This window comes from Eurosta solidaginis, chromosome 3 (genome assembly GCF_040869045.1).
Source record: "Eurosta solidaginis isolate ZX-2024a chromosome 3, ASM4086904v1, whole genome shotgun sequence".
Lineage (NCBI taxonomy): Eukaryota > Metazoa > Arthropoda > Insecta > Diptera > Tephritidae > Eurosta > Eurosta solidaginis.
Genome location: NC_090321.1, coordinates 167,886,815 through 167,907,290, shown reverse-complemented (window position 1 = coordinate 167,907,290; position 20,476 = coordinate 167,886,815). Strand labels below are relative to the sequence as shown.

The 20,476-nt window shown below is 37.6% G+C and overlaps 1 protein-coding gene and 1 long non-coding RNA gene across 7 annotated transcripts in view; both read left to right on the top strand.

The window, feature by feature from the left end:
- Positions 1–20,476, top strand: part of LOC137244588 (uncharacterized) — a 69,490-nt gene that overhangs the window by 10,451 nt on the left and 38,563 nt on the right. The window contains exons 3-4 of one of the 2 annotated variants that reach the window (XR_010951119.1): positions 1,998–2,233; positions 2,757–2,990. The exons of the other annotated variant lie outside the window; for it this stretch is intronic. This is a non-coding gene — a long non-coding RNA (uncharacterized lncRNA). Of the gene's footprint in view, positions 1–1,997; positions 2,234–2,756; positions 2,991–20,476 lie in introns of those variants that run through there. 2 annotated transcript variants of the gene reach the window in all.
- LOC137244586 (mannosylglucosyl-3-phosphoglycerate phosphatase-like) lies at positions 5,078–13,296 on the top strand. Of its 5 annotated transcripts, none has more exons than XM_067773794.1 (9): positions 5,548–5,700; positions 5,807–5,897; positions 10,706–10,984; positions 11,041–11,127; positions 11,201–11,764; positions 11,861–12,195; positions 12,281–12,460; positions 12,529–12,774; positions 12,830–13,296. In XM_067773794.1, exons 3-9 carry the CDS (start codon positions 10,804–10,806, stop codon positions 13,001–13,003), a joined length of 1,767 nt encoding a protein of 588 aa, XP_067629895.1. In that variant the 5' UTR covers positions 5,548–5,700; positions 5,807–5,897; positions 10,706–10,803; the 3' UTR covers positions 13,004–13,296. The 5 variants fall into 5 exon arrangements, with proteins under 5 accessions (XP_067629896.1, XP_067629892.1, XP_067629895.1 ...); XM_067773793.1 differs by having other exon boundaries at positions 5,794–5,897; XM_067773792.1 differs by having other exon boundaries at positions 5,758–5,897.

The following is a 20,476-nucleotide window of genomic DNA, read 5'->3' as shown; positions in this document are numbered from 1 at the left end:
AAAATTCTATATAAAATTTCTTTCCTCTTTTGAGTTTCAGTGATTAGCTGTTTATTGATAAGTGTATCAATTGTAGCCTCCTTTCGAATTAGGTTTTGTAAAGATCGCCATTGAATATAACATTTAATGTGATCTGCAGTATTTTCGTGTGATGGCAGATAAGCGTATAGCTTCTTCCATACCTGGAATTTCCAATATTCGCCAGGACAACAAATTTCGATTTCGATTTAAAGTATTGGTGCTTAACAGACGACATGGTAGGCAATAAAAAGCATTGCTACTGGCACTCCATACCAACCAGTGACGCTCCACTTTCTCTCTATTTGGCAAGATTCTGTTTAACAACGAGGTAGGAAATTCCTCGTCATGACAATCACGTGGAAAAATAACAGGGCACTTTTGATGTCCTCGACGAATTATTTCGTTGACTTCTTCAGATCGCAAAAACTCATTATTCACGGTACCGATATCGAAGTCGTTTAAATAATCTAGACTTTGATACAGAGTTGGTCGTATTGTTGGAAGGCTTTTTGAAGATGAACCTTCATCAGTGTTACCACGAAAACTTTACGATTTCGGATTCATGTAAACATATATTTTTGTTCGATGTTTTTATTGTCTCCTCACTGTTCGAGGGACCAGGTAAAAAATTATTATCAATATTCGTTGCTTTTGAAATTCGGCTTAAAATTTCCACATGGAAGAACTAAAGACTCTCCTGAATTAAAAAAAATGTCTTAGTACCTCTAAATCGCGGGCCCCCCCGAGAAATACCGGGGCCCCTAAGAAATATCGTGCCCTGTGCTTGCCAGGCTAAGGCTCCAGCTATTAGGAGTGATAAAGCTGTCAGATCTAGAAGCAGCAAGTGGCTTAAGTCCTAGGAAGCTTCTAGTATTTGTGAAGAGGACGGAGTTTTTTTATAACATAGGTCCTGGTTCTTGATAGGGTTTTCAGCTTGGTTGTTAAAACATACTTCTGGTAACACTACGGACCCATTCAGTCTATGTGAGATCCTCATGAACCGGCCACTTCAACCTAACCTATATTTTGTGTTTTGGTTTTTACTTTAGAATCTACCGGTTAATTAAGCGATGTCAGCTAACTAAGCGCCTTCAAATGTAGATCCATAAGGAACATGAGGTCGCCAGAGCCTCGGCTGTTAAAGAAAGAGGATTCGCCACGGGTAGGTGACGTTGACAATTGGGTTGGAGAGGCTATATATTGCGCTGGCAACCCATTGAAAGGATTGCGCTACAAAACCCCTTGAATCAATTTGGTATTTTAGTCGCCTCTTACGACAGGCATAGCTACCACGGGTATACTCTAAGCCCACTAACCCGCTGGAGCCATGAGAAGCGTGAGTGCACTTTGGGTGTCGCAAGGCAAGTTCCGTCGTGCCTGGTGTTGTTGGGTGAGCGGCCAGGCAAGGCAGCAGGGTACACATGCACCATTCAGGAGGATACCTTCGCTGAGCCCAGAAAATCTGGGAAAATTAGATGTACTGCTCAGATCCAGCAAACGAGTATGTTCTGTACTGACATATGATAAACTTGCAGACAACCAAACGTTTACTTTCCTGTCCAAAAGGGAATTGGTGCTCGTCACTGGTGCTAAAGAAGAATAGACGTAGTCATATCAATTCGTTCCCGGGTTACTCGGGGAAAGCAGTTTTAGCAGTACTTTGCCCGTTTCAATTTGCACATCCATTCAAAGAACTTCGCATAATGGATTAAACAGTCATCTGCATTTATTTTGTAGCACGCCTAATTTACTATCTATTACCCCAACATCTATCAATTATCCCTTGTTATAATCTTCGGGTTTCCCCGCTACCGGAAGATGCCTTGGCATGGTGGAGGTTCACTTGAATTTACTTTACAGGTCCTGATTCTGGTTATCTGAAATCCCCTTGAGTATCTTGTATTTATTAAGCACTTCCGGTTATATTAAAAACTTATTATCTATCCTTACTGATATTCGTTTCTTTTTCATTCTAGGTAATTCGATTTGACGATGTGGGCATAGCAATATTCCAGCTGTGGCTGTAAGAAGAACGTACATTTGCTCAAACTACAAGAAAACTGCGACAACTGTCCCTCGGCCTTTTTAGTATCACATATAAGGCCCTGCCACGCATATTATGGGAAAGGGTCAAGTTCAAAGGCTCAACATCACCTGCAAATCGACTTTGATAGCACGAAATGGGGCTGCATATATTCCGGTATTATACTAGGTACAAACACACGCCATATTGGCAATTTATACCATTTGGGCAATTTATTACGCAATTTATCATATAATAAATTGTAATAACAAATTGCCAATTTAAAAAAAATTGCGTAATAAATTGTTTCAAACTGTAAATACAACCTTGTAAAGTGTGTTTATTGAGTAGAGTTAAACGTCAGCTGCGCATGGCTCAACTATATGGTTGGCTCATCTCATCAGCTGATATTATTTTTTTCATTTCACTGGAGTAGGAATTGTCAAAAGAGGATGGCAAACTCAAAATGAAACCAAAACATTGAACACATTATCTTACAACACACAAAAATTTTAAAGTTTTATGTTTTCATTCCATTCCATTCACCTAATTCCAACACGCACATTTTGACATTCTGAACACAGGTATGTTGTTGCTGTAGAGATGAGTCAACCGGCCATCAAATTACTATTGTGTAAGCTAAATTGAGTTGTATGAACACCACTCAATTTGAATTGATATTGCCTCAATTTATTTTTCTGTTTGAACATAGCATTATATCTACAACACTCATATCTATGCAAACTGATACTAACAACACCACCAGCACAGGAAAAATTGAGCACCATCAGTGTGAGCTTCGAAACTCAAAATGGTTTCAGAAAGGGTACGACTACGAATGAGTTTATGTCTTTACATATGTAGTTTGTACATATAAATATGCACATATGTAAGGTTTACCAGAAAATTAAGGAAATTATTTGTAAAAACCATTGTATACATAATTTATTCATAATTAAATATTATTTAAACAAAAGGGACTCGTTTCATTCATATATAAAGCGAATTGATAGAAGGTAACTGGTACGGGTAACCGATAGGCCAGTTACCCGTGTTGTTGTTGTTGCATATGTTTTGGTTAGCGATAACGAAAACATACCTAATGAAGTAACTTAAAAATGTAAATAACATCAAGCGAGAAGGAATGTCGAAAACACAATAGGTAAGAGCGAGAAAGCGAGTCACACGTACACTATTTTGAGAGAGCGCATGCGGTACCTTTTTCACGACAGCAATATAAAAGCAATTGGTAAAAGTCATTAAGACGATAATTGGTGACTAAGTTATTGGTAACGATTAAGTAATCGATTAGGTAACGGGTACCTGTCTTGTAGGGTAGCTTATTTAAAAGGTTTTCGGAACTATAGTATTCCCAAGAGGAAAAAGTAGAGTAACTTTTCATTTTGCAAAACTTTGTTGTTGGCACTTTGAAATTAATTGTCTCATGATCCGAAATTCTATATTCAACTATATTTTCCGACCTAACTTGATCATTATTACTATAGAGCAAGTCAATTTTGATAGACGAGTTCTCTGCTATTCTCGTATTGAAATTAATTCTGCGAATCTTTGCCCTTTGTGCGAATAAACTTAATAGGTGTTTCGAGTATGTTGACATACATTCATATTGATGTTAAAATCTCCAAATATGATATTAGCCGTGTTTTTTAACACGCGCGTATACGTTTCGTTTGCGCGTGTTAAAAAACGCCTATCTTCGCTTAGATAATGCTTAGGAGACCCATCTAGCGGCTGTGGTAAAACAACTAGCTACAGCAACAGGGTGTACCGAAAAGCGGAGACGCAACGCTCTGATGGCCATAGGGTATAACATATAGCTGAATCAGTTGCGATGAATTGTGGACACACATATAATACATAGAATTAGTGTACAGGGTGAAACAAAGACACATATTTCAGTTACATCTGAGTATAATGCGTATTGAAATTTTGTAGGACAAAATTTATGCGCAGCAATTTCAGAGGTGTATTTATAGTTTGTCTCTTAGCAGTCAATATAAAGTTTAAGCGTAAACGGATATACGCGTGTTAAAAAACACGGCTATTATTGTCTGATTCCTTGAGGTTTTCAGTCAGGATTTATGCGATTGTATTAGTGATGTCAACAATTCTGTTAAATTGTTGGAGTTTCCCTCTGCTCTGTTTAGCAGGGTAACTACCGGGTGTAGTACGGTACAGTCAGATGATTGTGACGTCTATTATATTGGACCCATAGCGGAACGATACAAGGTGGCAGCATGGTGACATACCTACAAACATAAATAAAAATCCCATGTACTTTGTTTTTGTAAATTCGATGGACAAATGTCAAAATCGTACTGCGCCGGAAGTTGATTTATCAAATCAAACAAAAAAAGTTTATAATCAGCTGTTCCATGCTGCCACCTTGTATCGTTCCGCCATGATTGGACCAAAGCAAATTCAGTAGGTAAGTTCAGTGCATGATTCAATCACAAGAGGTTAACATCATTGTTTACTATATAGTTTGGCAGCTTAAATAGAGGTTATGTTGCGAATAGAGTGGAAGGCAGTGGACTAGGCAGTCGAATGTCATATAATGAAGGAATGGTGTTCGGAGTTTTTTCAAAGTTTTAAAAAAAAATGATAAAAGCTTTAATATAAATAAAACTATTGTTTTAATAACAACAAAAACGCCTTATATATTCTATATACCAAAGAGTATATATTTGTTAAGAGGCGTCACTCGATACTTTGTTGTTGCCAAAGCACCCTGTCATGTCGAATGTGATTCTCAAGGAAGTTTTGTTTAGTTTTTTTTAATTGAATCCTATATAGTTATGCGGTAAAGTGACTTTGCATAATTACGATTTTTGGAAAGAGAATTAATTTAATACAATCAGTAAAATAAACACAAATACCCCACGAAAATGTATAGAAAGCGTTTTTATAAATACATCTGATAAAAAAAACCAACGACTACCTTGAGAAAACATCGAGTAATTTGCTTTGGCAACAACAAAAGTATCGAGTGACGCCTCTTGACAAATATATACTCTTTGTATATACATAAATTCGTAAGGATTATCTCACTTTAAAATTTGAGTTAAATAATCTAAAGTTTTTTTTGAAACTGAGTCGAGAACTGTGCGTGTGAATGTGCGAATTTTCACCGATCAGCTGTTAGTTGCGCTACTTGGTAAAATTTACAATGGTTAACATTTTTTTTGACTTGACAATCAAGGCGAATCTATACTAGGTAATGGCAAAGCGAATTCAACCAATTCGCTGTGCGGAAGAATGTCAAGTCAAAAGAAAATTTTCATTGATTTCGATTAACTGACATGTTGCAGTACAAGGCGTTGTATGGAAAATTATCAAGAAGAAGCAATCAGCTGATGGGATAACACCACCTGTAATGAATTCGCCTTGCTTGACAATCATCTGCACGACGAATTGATGGAATTCGCTTTGCCACCACCGAAGGCGAATTCAGTACCAGGTGGTGTTCGCCTTGGCCACCACCTGGTATAGATTCGCCTTGACCTTTACTATGGTCCGTGGGCCACCCATACCACCAAAAAGAACGACTTATTTCTCTCGAAACGAAAACAAAAATTCCAAAACCTCTTACGGAATATGGTTGTTTATTGGCGTAAATTGTATTGAATTGTTTGGTAATTATTCAATTAAAACCTACATATATTAAAGTTTGTGCGACTTTATTTGATTAGCGATGCTTTCCATTTCCAATGTGTTTAAATTTTGAGAACGGACTTGCAGAAACATAACCAAATCGACATTGCAGAAAAATATACTTTATTAAAAAAATCTTTAAAAAACGTGAATTATGTTGAACTGAAGGCACACATTGGTAAATATTCTGTTTTATAAATATACATAAGTATTGCTGCAAAAATTCAATAACCACATTGAAAATTACCTAAAAAGGTATGGTCATGAGTTCTGTATAATAAAATGAATTTGGGCGGAGTTAAGACACCGATTTGTTTCAAATTGACGACCAGCAACCCCTTTCAGGTGCCAGCTACAATTGGAACATTGTACGGTAACGTTTTACAAGACGGTGCACCCCCTAATTTTTATCAAAAAATTATCAAAGGTGGTATCAAAAGACTCCTCACATCGAGATGACGATTCTAGAGAAAAAAATGTGATTCACACGCCGCAAAAATAAAGCAAGTTGAGCATTTTTTTGTTTCTGTTGTTTTTGTTGTATTAACGATAAAGACACTCCCCGAAGGCCTTGGGGGAGTGTTATCGATGCTGATGGTCCTTTGCCAGATATAGATCCGCTACGCCCTAGTAACAAAGCACCATTAGGGTACTAGCCCGACCATCTCGGGAACGATTTATATGACCACACTAAACCTTCAGGTCAGCTCTCCCTCCCCACCCCTAGTTCCATGAGGAGCTTGGGGTCGCCAGAGCCTCGTCTGTTAATGAAACAGAATACGCCGCGGGTAGGTGAGGTTGACAATTGGGTTGGATAAGCTATATATTGCGCTACACAACCCCTTGAATCGTTTTTGTTTTTTTTTGTTTCTGGTGTTCGGTTTCGTGGACAGGTCTATATTTAATAGTCCTAGTTTCAGGTTATTGTCCAGAGAACGAATATTATTTGAGGATTAAATTTCCAATTTTATAATATGGTACATTTACATAGCTCCATTAGTACAAACATGGGTTGTTGTTGTTGTTTATGGTCGATTGAAGTCTCAAAATACGCGTATTTACGTCTAAATTGAGAATCCGAAAGCGGAAGTTAACTTTTTTCACCATCTAGACGTAAATACGCGCTTTCTGCCGACAAAGATAGACGGAGGGCCAACAGACACGCACATAAACATAAATTCAGCGCGTCACAAATTACCATCACCGCCAGAGAGGTTGAGGATGCCATCGGTCATGCTAAACCATCCAAAGCAGTGGGCCCAGACGGCATAGCCATGCCGATGCTTAAAAGCCTAGGGAAAGAGGGTTTCAAATATTTAGCACATGTCTTCAACCTGTCTCTTTCCACCTTTGTCATACCCGAAAAATGGAAAATGGACAAGGTACCCAAAACTTGCGAAAGAGGTACGCATACTTCCCAGGGAAACGCGAGTCACTCTAGCTCAACTTCGTTCTGGATACTGTAACAGGTTAAACTCTTACCTATCCAGAATCAACCACGACATACAAAAGTTATGCCCCGCTTGCAATGTGTCCCCCCACGTGACACCGACCATCTCTTTAATTGTAATGTGGAACCAACGCCTCTAACATCCCTTTCATTATGGTCCACCCCTGTTGAAACAGCAAGTTTCCTTAGGCTTCCGTTAGAGAACATTGATGACAATTTGTGATCGGTCGCAACTATTAGGTGGGGCGAAGCACTGCTACAACAACAACAATTGCAATTAAAACAAGTAAGGAATGTTAAGCTCGGGTGTAACCGAACATTACATACTCAGTTGAGAGCTATGGTGACAACATAAGGGAAAATAACCATGTAGGAAAATGAACCGAGGGAAACCCTGGAATGTGTTTGTATGACATGTGTATCAAATGAAAGGCATTAAAGAGTATTTTATGAAGGAGTGGGCCATAGTTCTATAGGTGGACGCCATTTAGGGATATAGCCATAAAGGTGGATCAGGGTTGACTCTAGAATGCGTTTGTACGATATGGGTATCAAATGAAAGGTGTTGATGAGTAATTTAAAAAGGAGTAATCCTTAGTTCCATAGGCGAACGCCGTTTCGAAATATCGCCATAAAGGTGGTCCAGGGGTGACCCTAGAATTTGTTTGTACAATATGGGTATCAAAAGAAAGGTGTTAATGAGTATTTTAAAAAGGAGTAATGCTTAGTTCCATAGGTGGACGCCGTTTCGAGATATCGCCATAAAGGTGGACCAGGGGTGACCCTAGAATTTGTTTGTACAATATGGGTATCAAAAGAAAGGTGTTAATGAGTATTTTAAAAAGGAGTAATGCTTAGTTCCATAGGTGGACGCAGTTTCGAGATATCGCCATAAAGGTGGACCAAGGGTGACTCTAGAATTTGTTTGTACAATATGGGTATCAAAAGAAAGGTATTAATGAGTATTTTAAAAGGGAGTGATGCTTAGTTCCACAGGTGGACGCCGTTTCGAGATATCGCCATAAAGGTGGACCAGGGGTGACCCTAGAATTTGTTTGTACCATATGGGTATCAAATTAAAGGTATTAATGAGGGTTTTAAAAGGGAGTGGGCCTTAGTTCTATAGGTGAACGCCGTTTCGAGATATCGCCATAAAGGTCGACCAGGTGTGACCCTAGAATTTGTTTGTACGATATGGGTATCAAATTAAAGGTATTAAGGAGGGTTTTAAAAGGGAGTGGTGGTAGTTGTATAGGTGGTCGCCTTTTCGAGATATCGGCATAAAGGTGGACCAGGGGTGACTCTAGAATGCGTTTGTACGATATGGGTATCAAATTAGAGGTATTAAGGAGGGTTTTAAAAGGGAGTGGTGGTAGTTGTATAGGTGGTCGCCTTTTCGAGATATCGGCATAAAGGTGGACCAGGGGTGACTCTAGAATGCGTTTGTACGATATGGGTATCAAATGAAAGGTGTTAATGAGTATTTTAAAAGGGAGTAATCCTTAGTTCCATAGGTGGACGCCGTTTCGAAATATCGCCATAAAGGTGGACCAGGGGTGACCCTAGAATTTGTTTGTACAATATGGGTATCAAAAGAAAGGTGTTAATGAGTATTTTAAAAAGGAGTAATGCTTAGTTCCATAGGTGGACGCAGTTTCGAGATATCGCCATAAAGGTGGACCAAGGGTGACTCTAGAATGTGTTTGTACAATATGGGTATCAAAAGAAAGGTATTAATGAGTATTTTAAAAGGGAGTGATGCTTAGTTCCACAGGTGGACGCCGTTTCGAGATATCGCCATAAAGGTGGACCAGGGGTGACCCTAGAATTTGTTTGTACCATATGGGTATCAAATTAAAGGTATTAATGAGGGTTTTAAAAGGGAGTGGGCCTTAGTTCTATAGGTGGACGCCGTCTCGAAATATCGCCATAAAGGTGGACCAGGGGTGACTCTAGAATGTGTTTGTACGATATGGGTATCAAATTAAAGGTATTAATGAGAGTTTTAAAAGGGAGTGGTGGTAGTTATATATGTGAAGGCGTTTTCCAGATATCGACCAAAATGTGGACCAGGGTGACCCAGAACATCATCTGTTGGATACCGTTAATTTATTTATATATGTAATACCTGCCAAGATTTTAAGGGTTTTTTATTTCGCCCTGCAGAACTTTTTCATTTTCTTCTACTTAATATGGTAGGTGTCACAACCATTTTATAAAGTTTTTTCTAAAGTTATATTTCGCGTCAATAAACCAATCCAATTACCTCACCATGTTTCATCCCTTTTTTCGTATTTGGTATAGAATTATGGCATTTTTTTCATTTTTCGTAATTTTCGATATCGAAAAAGTGGGCGTGGTCATTGTCGGATTTCGTTCATTTTTCATACCAAGATAAAGTGAGTTCAAGTAAGTACGTGAACTAAGTTCATTAAAGATATGTCGATTTTTGCTCAAGTTATCGTGTTAACGGCCATGCGGAAGGACAGACGAACGACTGTGTATAAAAACTGGGCGTGGCATTAACCGATTTCGCCCGTTTTCACAGAAAACAGTTAACATCATAAAATCTATGCCACTACCAAATTTCAAAAGGATTGGTTAATTTTTGTTCGACTTATCGCGTTAAAAGTATCCTAGACAAATTAAATAAAAAAGGGCGGAGCCACGCCCATTTTGAAATTTTCTTTTATTTTTGTATTTTGTTGCACCATATCATTACTGGAGTTGAATGTTGACATAATTTACTTATATACTGTATAGATATTAATTTTTTTGTTAAAATTTTACTAAAAAAAATTTTTTTTTTTAATAGTGGGCGTGGTCCTTCTCCGATTTTGCTAATTTTTATTGGGCATACATATATTAATAGGAGTAACGTCCCTGCCAAACTTCATCATGATATCTTCAACGACTGACAAATTACAGCTTGCAAAAGTTTTAAATTGCCTTCTTTTAAAAGTGGGCGGTGCCACGCCCGTTGTCCAAAATTTTACTAATTTTCTATTCTGCGTCATAAATTCAACTCATCTACCAAGTTTCGTCGCTTTATCTGTCTTTGGTAATGAATTATCGCACTTTTTCGGTTTTTCGAAATTTTCGATATCGAAAAAGTGGGCGTGGTTATAGTCCGATATCGTTCATTTTAAATAGCGATCTGAGATGAGTGCTCAGGAACCTACATCATCAAGATACCTCAAAATTTACTCAAGTTATCGTGTTAACGGACGGACGTACGGACGGACGGACGGACATGGCTTAATCGAATTTTTTTTCGATCCTGATTGTTTTGATATATGGAAGTCTATATCTATCTCGATTCCTTTATATATGTACAACCAACCGTTATCCAATCAAACTTAATATACTCTGTAAGCTCTGCTCAACTGAGTATAAAAACAAAACTTCTTTAAATCGGAGCTTTCTGTGCGACATCGGCATTAAAGGACTTAATTTTATAAGATGCATAGGTGCAGTGAAACATATGTATATTGTATCGACTTATATTGTATATCTATACATACATATTTATTTAGTTATTTCAGATCCCAGTACTTGTGTGGATATTTTACTCAATCTAGTAAATCAGCCATTCAGAGACAGAATCAAAACAAATTTGAATAATTGACTGATAATGTCTAACCGCAGCGAGACTCCTTTAACAATCTTACATTACAATGACGTTTATAATATTGAACCGAACAGTGGTAAGGAACCAATTGGCGGAGCAACACGGTTTTGCACGGCTATCAAATCATTTGCTCATCTGGACCCACTAGTTCTGTTCAGCGGTGATATTTTCTCTCCCAGCATGCGTAAGTAGGCATTATTTAATAAAATAAAATTTTAAATTGAATGCTCTTTTATTTAGTTAGTACATTCACTCAGGGCGAACAGATGCTACCAGTCCTACGAGAATCCGGTACTCATTGTGCTGTTTTTGGAAACCATGATTTTGGTATATACATATTTTAAATGTTTGTATATAATAAGTTCCTACATATGTACGCCCTTTTACAATTTATTTTTAGATCACGGTTTGGATGTTCTCGCGAATTTAATTAAGAAAACAACTTTTCCTTGGCTTATGTCGAATGTTGTAGACAAAGAAACAGGAAAGCCTCTTGGTGGTGGTAAAACACATCACTCACTAATTCATAATGGAACGCACATTGGGCTTATTGGATTAGTCGAAAAGGAGTGGCTGGAAACATTGCCAACTATTGATCTAAATGAAGTTATCTACTTTGACTTCGTAGAGTCAGGAAATAAATTAGCATCTCAATTGCATAAAGAGGGCTGCGAAATTATTATTGCACTCACTCATATGCGAACACCAAATGATTTGAAACTCGCGACTCATTCCATTGGTATAGATTTAGTACTGGGTGGACATGATCATGTATATGAGATCAAAGAAGTGAACGGTGTAAAAATATTAAAGTCAGGGACAGATTTTCGTCAATTTTCCAAAATTACAATTGAGAATGAACGTGATGTGAATAGTAAACTTGTGATAAACATTGAACAGATAAATGTAACAGCAGCATACGTGGAGGATAAAGATTTAAAAGAAGAACTGGGAAAATTTTCAGGTAGTTTATTTATGGTAGTACATGTATGATTTGGAAACAAATTCCCTGCTAAGCTTTAAATAGAAAAGTTTATTAAATTAAAATTATAATTTTTAGAAATTGTTGAATCTAAAATGACCGAGGTTCTGGGGAACTTTAGTGTTGAACTAGATGGGCGTTTCTCCGTTATTCGCGCACAAGAAACTAATTTGGGGAATTGGGTGTGCGATGTAGTTTTGGCTGCAACTGGAGCCGACGTGGTGATTATCAATTCTGGCACTTTCCGTTCAGACCAAATTCATCCACCTGGTCCTTTTACGATGCGAGACTTAGTGAATGTCATACCAATGCGTGACCCTCTAATACTATTGGAGATCACAGGAAAATGCTTGCTGGATGCTTTAGAAAACGCCGTATCTGCGTATCCCAAGCTAGAAGGAAGATTTGCCCAAGTGAGTATTAGTATCAAAGAATTTTTATTTTAGCGCTTTAGAAGCATGTCGGTTTACACAATTAAACAGTATAATGTACATGTAGGTAAGTGGTATTACATTCGCCTTTGATCCTGCAAAACCACCTGGAAGTCGAATAGACCCACGCTTAATACAAGTCGGAGATGAATATATAAACTTAAAGCAAACGTATAAAATATGTATTAAAAGTTATATTTATCATGGATGTGATGGCTTTACAATGTTTAAAAAGGCCAAAGTTCTGGTAAATTATAGAGCCTCTTGCTTAAACTAAATCTTAACCTATTTGTTAAATATTTATTAACGCTACAGATTGACGAAGATCTTTGCCCTGAGCTTGGCCTTGCCATACAAAACCACTTTAAGGCCATTTATTTAAGAAATGAAAAAAAGGATCATCATACTAAACATCGACAATCATTAGTTACACTTTCAAGACGTCACAGTATGGTACAAATGTTGGAAAATATGGACCTAGATGGGCCATCTCCCTTAAGAAAATTATCTGTAGGACATCAAGCAAAAATTGTTGACTTTCCCAACACAAAAGTGTCAAAGGTACTTAACATTTTTTGTAAAGTGGTTATAAACAAAGCAATAATTTTGTTCATAGATGTCACGACGAGCTTCTTTGGATGATTTAGAACAATCAAGTTGTGAGCTGGCTCCCACAATACAACAAAGGATTATACGAATTCTGGACGAGGAACATCATAAGCAATTAACAATGAAGCAGGAAACTTCTATCGCGAATTCTGTAATTAAAGAAGTGGAAGACGAGCAATGAACAAATCTATTAACAGGGATTAAATTGAAATGCGTGACGAACAGTAATGCGATGCTTAGAGCAAATGTATTAGTAATAATACTGAATTGTTGATATTAGTTGTTTTCCTATCTCTAATATTGTTGGACTTTTTCTTTTAAGTTTAAGTTAAAATTACTATACTTTTATTTAAATTTGTGCCTAGCTGTATGAAATATATTGGTTTTAAATATGCCCAAAAGTTTTGGCAACCAGAGAAGTATTCAATGCCAATCCATATAAAAAAATACCATCTTGGCGCATACAACGTTTAAGTACTCTTATATGAGCGATCGGCAATAAAAAATAGATTTATATCAAGAGAGAATAAAAGCAGTACTTCTAAGCATATCCGCAAGAAAAAAAAAAAAAAAACAGAGGCATATGCTGCATTTCACTTTCACTCGAATTCGCTTGTTGCATTCGGCAACATTTAAATAGTTGTTGATATGAAAATTCTACAGCCAATTTTTATTTAAGTTTTATTTTACAAATATTTTTACAGATACAGTTTTATTCACTCTTGATATAAACTCTGTTTTTTATTGCCGCTTACTTGTTGTTGTTGTTGTAGCGATAAGGTTGCTCCCCGAAGGCTTTGAGGAGTGTTACCGATGTGATGGTCCTTTGCCGGATACAGATCCGGTACGCTCCGGTACCACAGCACCATTAAGGTGCTAGCCCGACCATCTCGGGAACGATTTATGTGGCCACATTAAACCTTCAGGCCATTCAAATTATTTGCTACAAGGAATAATACTTTGGCGGTTTGAGTTAATAAATGCAAATGTGTCTAGTTCTCTTTACATATCAAAACTCGTTTATAAATTTTAAGTATAAATAAAGGGGCATGGTCAATTGTTTACATTATTGCGCGGAAGTGTAAGGAATATCGACCTAACCTAATAGAAAAGTCGTAACCTAAAAGTTTTGTTAACATTAAGGTACACATCTCGGACATTCTATTCTTAAGGTTTTATCTCAACGAAATCATTAATAAAGTCGCATCTCAGGAGGCTTGGGTCCGATTTACAAAACATACAAGGTTTGCCTTACAAACAAACTTCTGGGCTTAATCCCAATATTCGTCGATACCGAAATCCTTATAAAACTTTTGTGGCGTCCTGCTGTTCGCGTCCAAGGACGTCCCGCGATACACACTTAAGCGTGCCTCTGCCACTTTCTGGCAGCTGTTGCTCGCACCAAACGGAACCTCCAGCTCACACGGCCACCTCAACCTACATAAAGTGGATGGAAACAATGCCAAGCACAAGCCCCTGCCCATGTCTCGCCTCTCCTATGCGGCACACGCACTTGCGTTAGAAGGAGTAGTCAACTCCTCGCCCTTCACTCCACGTGCTCCGTATGCCAGCTAAGAATATTTATGATTGTGACATCAGTCCAATGCAGTTCATGTCTTGGCCGCTGCCATCTTCATATATATTCTGGGTTTAGCAAGAGCAACCCTTCGAAGGGCGAATTCGTTGCACTGTGCTGTTTAAACCCATCTAGGCATGTTCACCCATCTCTAACCCAAAAACTTTGTGTGACGAGTATGGCTTTATGTACGATGAATGGCGATGCCCCCACTCGGACTGCAGAAACTGGCACTGCTCGCAAGACATTTCCATCGTTGAATGGCAGCCGATACTAACCTTTGCGTCTCAGCACCTACCCATACAGCGATCAGCCATTTCATCACCTTTGAACAGTGGACTCTTATTAATTTCAAAAAAGGAAATTGGGAAGACTATAAAACTTTCTTAAATCAATATTTCGCTGCTCTTCCCATTCTAACTATTGCCCGGCTAGGCGAGCGCTGTTGTTCTTGTTATTGTAGCGATAAGGACACTCTCCGAAGGTTTTGGGAATGTTAACGATGTTGATGGTTCCTTGTAGGATATAGATCCGGTACATTCCGATAAAAAGCACCATTAACGTACTAGCCCGACCATCTCAGAGTTATTATGACCACATTGCTATGCCATAACTATAGCACTATCACCGCGCTAAATGCCATCAACACGCAGAAAAATTGCGGATTCAAGCAAAAACTCCACCACAGAACAGTACTCCGAGCGCTAGACCTATCAAAAGCTTTTGATACAGCCAACCACGGCACGTAACTGCAAGATTTGGAAGCGTCCCCCCTTCCTTCAAATCTCCAAAGTGGACCGCAAATTATTTATCTGGTCGGCAAGCAGCGGCGCAATTTAGGAACGTAACACCTAAACCAAGAATATTTAAACAAGGTGTACCATGGGGTGGTGTCCTATCCTCGCTTTTGTTTGACTATTTCATATCGAAGCTACCTTGGCCACGAGAAGGAGTCACTATTGTATACACGCCGATGACTGCACGATAATGGCCACAAGCCCAGGCCCACAGATCGATGAGCTTTGCAACAAAATAAACGGCTACCTCCCTGATCTCTCTAGTTTTTTCGCTTAGCGAAACATGACATTGTCACCGATCAAATCATCGGCGACCTTATTTACAACATGGACACGGTAAATATCGACCATATTGGACATCAACGTCGAGGGCTTTACGCTACCAACTGTCTTACACCCAAAAATACTGGGTGTGACGTTCGACGTTCAAGATCTACGTTTTGGCGAGAATGCAACCGCAATTGAACCTAAAATCCAGAGCCGTAATAAAATCCTCAAATTTCTTGCCGGCAGCACTTGGGGTAAAGACAAAGAGACGCTGAATACCACTCACTCCGATAGGGTCGCCAAGCCTAAGGGATACTCACTGGAAGAAAATGCAGGCCTGTCAAAACAAAATACGTACCTAAGCGGATTTGTATACATTCCGATACAAGCCAAGTATGGTTCACTAAAGAGCTGAAAATTTAAAAAAATCAAGTCTCGGCCTTTCAAGTTGTTCAAGAAGACGGGTTTACATAACCATAACTTACAGTACTCGATTCTACGCCATAAGTATTTTCAATTGAACCAAAAGTGTTACAAAGCTTATCTTTGCAAAATGAAAAGAAATATAATTTGCAATCCGAAAGCATTTTAGGGATTCGTAAACTCTAAACGCAGTGTGAAAGGGTTTCCATTATCTATGTAATTTCAAAATAATATATATCTAATATAGATTGCGGAATTTTTCAAATCAAATTACTTTATAGAGACCAACGTTTCGCCTACTGAATACCCATACCATCTTGATACATGTAATTCAATCATGGCGCTCTGATATATCTTCAGAAGATGTATTCTCTTATTTAAAAATTTTAAAAGTATCATGTACATACGGTCCTGACAGGATCGTGACACACTTTCTTAACCCTTTCGACCCCAAAGTTGCTTATAAGCAACTTCGATCTTCAGCACAGTTTTTTCGAACCAAACGGATCGAAAAGATTAAACGCTTGGATGAAATGAATAACTTGTAGTTCCATGAAAAGAAAAACACTAACAAAGTTTCGCTTGTGCTGCGATAAAAATAACTGTAAATGTTTATTTAGTTGGAAGTCAAGTGAAGTGCGCGTGCCTAAATTGTAGAGCAAAATTAAAAATTAAATAAAAATATATTCGAAATAGAATTTGAAAAAAATAAGTACGCCGTTTCAAAGCTATAAAGTTCTATAAAAAGTAAGTAATATAATATTTGAGAAAAAGTTGCAATATTTAGACTAGTATTTTTTTTTCTATTGAAGTTGCTTATAAGCAACTTTGGGCAACGCTGGTAGAAAAAAAAAAAGATGAGCAAACGTAAAGGTCTTTCTGAAGTGGATATAGCTGCAGCTCTAGCATTTGACTGGGATGAATCTTCTGATGAAGAAAGTGAAGTTGACGAGGAGGAAGCTTTAGTAAACGATTTGGAAGATAATTTAGGTGAAGGTGAGGAAATCCAGCTGAATTTATTAGAAAATATCGACAGCGAAGAACATGGTGAAGATTATCCGGAGAGATCCGAAAGTTTTATAGCTGAAAAAATCGATCTGGCAACATTGCGGCGGAGAAAGACGTCATTTGATATACCAAATACCCATTTCGAAAATCCTCTAGAGGATTCTCAATTGGTTAAAAGCCCGATACAATACTTCAACTCATTTTTTGACGAAGCAGTCATAGAACTTTTCGTAAAAGAGACTAACCTGTATGCACTGCAGGAGTCCGGCACTGAACTAAAATGTACTAAAGAGGATATTCACCGATATTTTGGTATTTTGTTATATTTGGGAGTGATTAAGCTTCCAAATTTCAAAATGACATGGTCTCAAGAACTAAAGCTGACCGCAATAACGGATTCGATGCCCCGCAACAAATTTGAAAAAATAAAGAAATTCTTACATTTCTCTGACAAATCAAAGCAACCCAAAAAAGGGGATGCTAACTATGATAAACTGTACAAAATTCGTCCAATTTTGTCAATGCTGAAAGACAAGCTCAACAGTTTACCTCAGGAAGAACATCAAAGTATTGACGAGCAAATAATAGCGTACAAAGGGGAGTGATATTTTTTCAATGTCAAAAATAAATATTTTTGAATCGCCCTTTTTAGGAGCATCAGCACTGAAACAATATAACCCAGCTAAACCTCATAAATGGGGACTGAAAATGTTTACCCGAGCAGGTTCATCGGGTATAATATACGACTTCGCGCTTTATGTAGGGGATGGAACTTGCCCATCATATGGACTTGGCATATCATCTGATATCGTCATATATTTGGCATCCTCGGTCCCGAAATTCAAAAACTACAAGCTGTATTTCGACAATTGGTTTACTTCGGTAAGTTTGCTTGTAAGCTTGAAAGAGATGGGTATATTTTGTATCGGCACTGTCAGAAAAAATCGTATGGGTAACTGCGATATGAAATCAGAAGCTGATTTAAAGAAATTGGGCCGAGGATCGTATGATATGAAGTGCGAAGGGAACTATGGGATTGCCACAGTTCGCTGGTTGGACAATAAAGCGGTACAATTATTATCTTCATTTATTGGGGATGAACCAATTGGTACCTGCCGTCCTTGGAGCGCAAAAAAAAACAATTTATTGATGTAACGAGGCCAGCCATTGTGTCAGAATATAACAAACATATGGGAGGGGTGGATCTGGCAGACATGCTAATGGAGCTTTATAAAATTAATCATCGGTCCACTAAATGGTACATGCGAATACTTTACTGGGCTTTAGGGACGGCCGTAACAAATTCTTGGCTTTTGTATCGTAAGGACCTGAAGAACGTTGAGCCGAATGCAAAACACATACCACTTATCAAATTTCAAATGGAGATAGCAAATGAGTTGCTAAATGCCACATCAACCAGCTCAGTACAACGAAAAAGAGGTCGACCAAGTGAAAACATATCGGAACAGTACCAAGTCGATACCACATCATCATCTCCGTCATCGGATTGTGCATCCATCTTCAATCCTAAGCGCCGTAAATTAGTTCACGATCCGCCAAATTTCAAAAGATATGATGGGAGCCTTCATTGGGTAATATGGGGAGAAAAAGGCCGATGCCGCCACTGTAAAATTGCAACACCACTATCAAAATGTGCGAAATGTGGCATACATCTATGTTCCAATACAAGTAAAAATTGTTTCTTGTCATATCATACTTAATATTCTTATAAAATAAAGAGTTAAAACTTAATGATCATCCATTTGTTTTAATTGCCCAATGACATGAAATGCTTCCTCAACGGCCCAAAGTTGCTTATAAGCAACTTTCAATAACTAACGACCCGATAATTCCAAAAGTCTAAAATCTTCAGGAATCCTTAATTTAGGCCTAAAAAGCACGGGAATCATAAAAAAAATTTTTTAGAACTGCTGGTTTATGAGCGGGGTCGAAAGGGTTAAAAAATGTGCTGCAAACATCTATCAGCCGCTAACAGATTTTTTTTGATTTATCTTTAATATATGGCGTTTTCCCAACGATGTGGAAGGAATCTTTTCTTATCCCGCTTCATAAAAATGGAAGCAGGTTTGCAATAGAAAACACCCGGCATAGCAAAGTTATCCGCTATTCCAAAGTTATTTGAAGCTATTGTTACCCACCACCTAACGTTTTCTATTTCCCTCATAATTGCAAGCTCGTAGCATGGATTCTGTAAGGTAAATCAACTATCACCAATTTACTGGACTTTATCACTCATGTTTGTAATGGATTTTGAAAAAGCCTTCACACCGATGTAATTTACACCGATTTCAGTAAGGCTTTTGACAAAGTATCACACCCATTACTTATTCAAAAGCTCAGCTAACTTGGTTTTCAACCCCGTCTTATATGTTGGATTTCTTCGTATCTCAGTAATCGTACGCAAAAAGTTATCTTTAAAAATACACTTTCTGGGGTCATCAATGTTTCTTCTGGTGTTCATAAACGATTTATCCAATACAATAAAATACTTAAAAATCTTGTACGCCGACGATGTAAAACCTTTCAAATCATATGCGTCTGTTGAGGAGCATTCCTTGCTTCAAACGGATTTAAATCACTTGGTTGCCTGGTGCAATGTAAATTATATGACGCTCAATCTTAAAAAATGTAAAGTGATTGTGTTTTTAACAGAGAATTTTGCCGCCAGCTTCATATACAAATAACAACAATAGTCTAGAAATTGTAAATAATTTTGTTGACTTGGGAGTCATGATGGATTGCAAGGTCAGTTACAACCTTCATATTAATGCTGCAGTGAAGAAAGGCAAAGGTTTTTTTGCATTTGTTAAACGCCGCACGGTGGGGTATTTGATCAATCTAGCTGGCCAAAAGTTGATTTTTCAAAATATTCCAATTTTTTTAAAATATACTCGCTGGCGCTCCTATATGTCCATTGAATAGTATACATACCCCAAAACCCATCTGCAACGTCAACGGAGCTAACCGCCCACATCTAAAGTTGTATAAAAATTGTGTGCTGTACGGTGTATTTTTGGATTAAAAAGCAATATACTCCTTCTAACCTACATAAATACTTGTTCACTTGTTTAGCCTTAATGAAATCTAGTTACATTTTTTTTTTAGGACAGGTAAATGTGTTTTTAATTCATATGTTAGATTACTTTTCAATATTAATTTTTTTAAAAACCTTCCAAACAAAAAGATATATCAGTAGCTCAATGTGAAAATGTGCTAAGTCACTTTTTATAAATTTTACAGGAGACGAAAAAAAATGAATAATTTATGAAATAACTCTTTTTTTCAAAACTGTGAATGAGGATACCATAGCTGCAATACTTTTGAGTGTAGAAGCTTTGAAAAAGAAATAAAAATCATGTATGCTAACCCAGCAGCTATTTTATGACTTAGCACAATTTCCGCACTCAAAACAAATTTTTTCTCCTGACTTGGCACTTTTTACTCAAAATATTTCCTCATCACTCCTCTTTAATGATTGAAATATTACATTAAAACTATATATTTCACAAAAAATACTTTTTATTTGTCAAACTATTTCTAACGGTTCTGATCTGGACTCTTT

Coding starts and splice junctions, on each gene's coding strand:
- LOC137244586 (XM_067773795.1), top strand. CDS start 10,804: ATGTCTAACCGCAGCGAGACTCCTTTAACAATCTTACATTACAATGAC. Junction 10,985..11,040: donor TATTTTCTCTCCCAGCATGC/GTAAGTAGGCAT, acceptor TCTTTTATTTAG/TTAGTACATTCACTCAGGGC. Junction 12,775..12,829: donor CCAACACAAAAGTGTCAAAG/GTACTTAACATT, acceptor TTTTGTTCATAG/ATGTCACGACGAGCTTCTTT.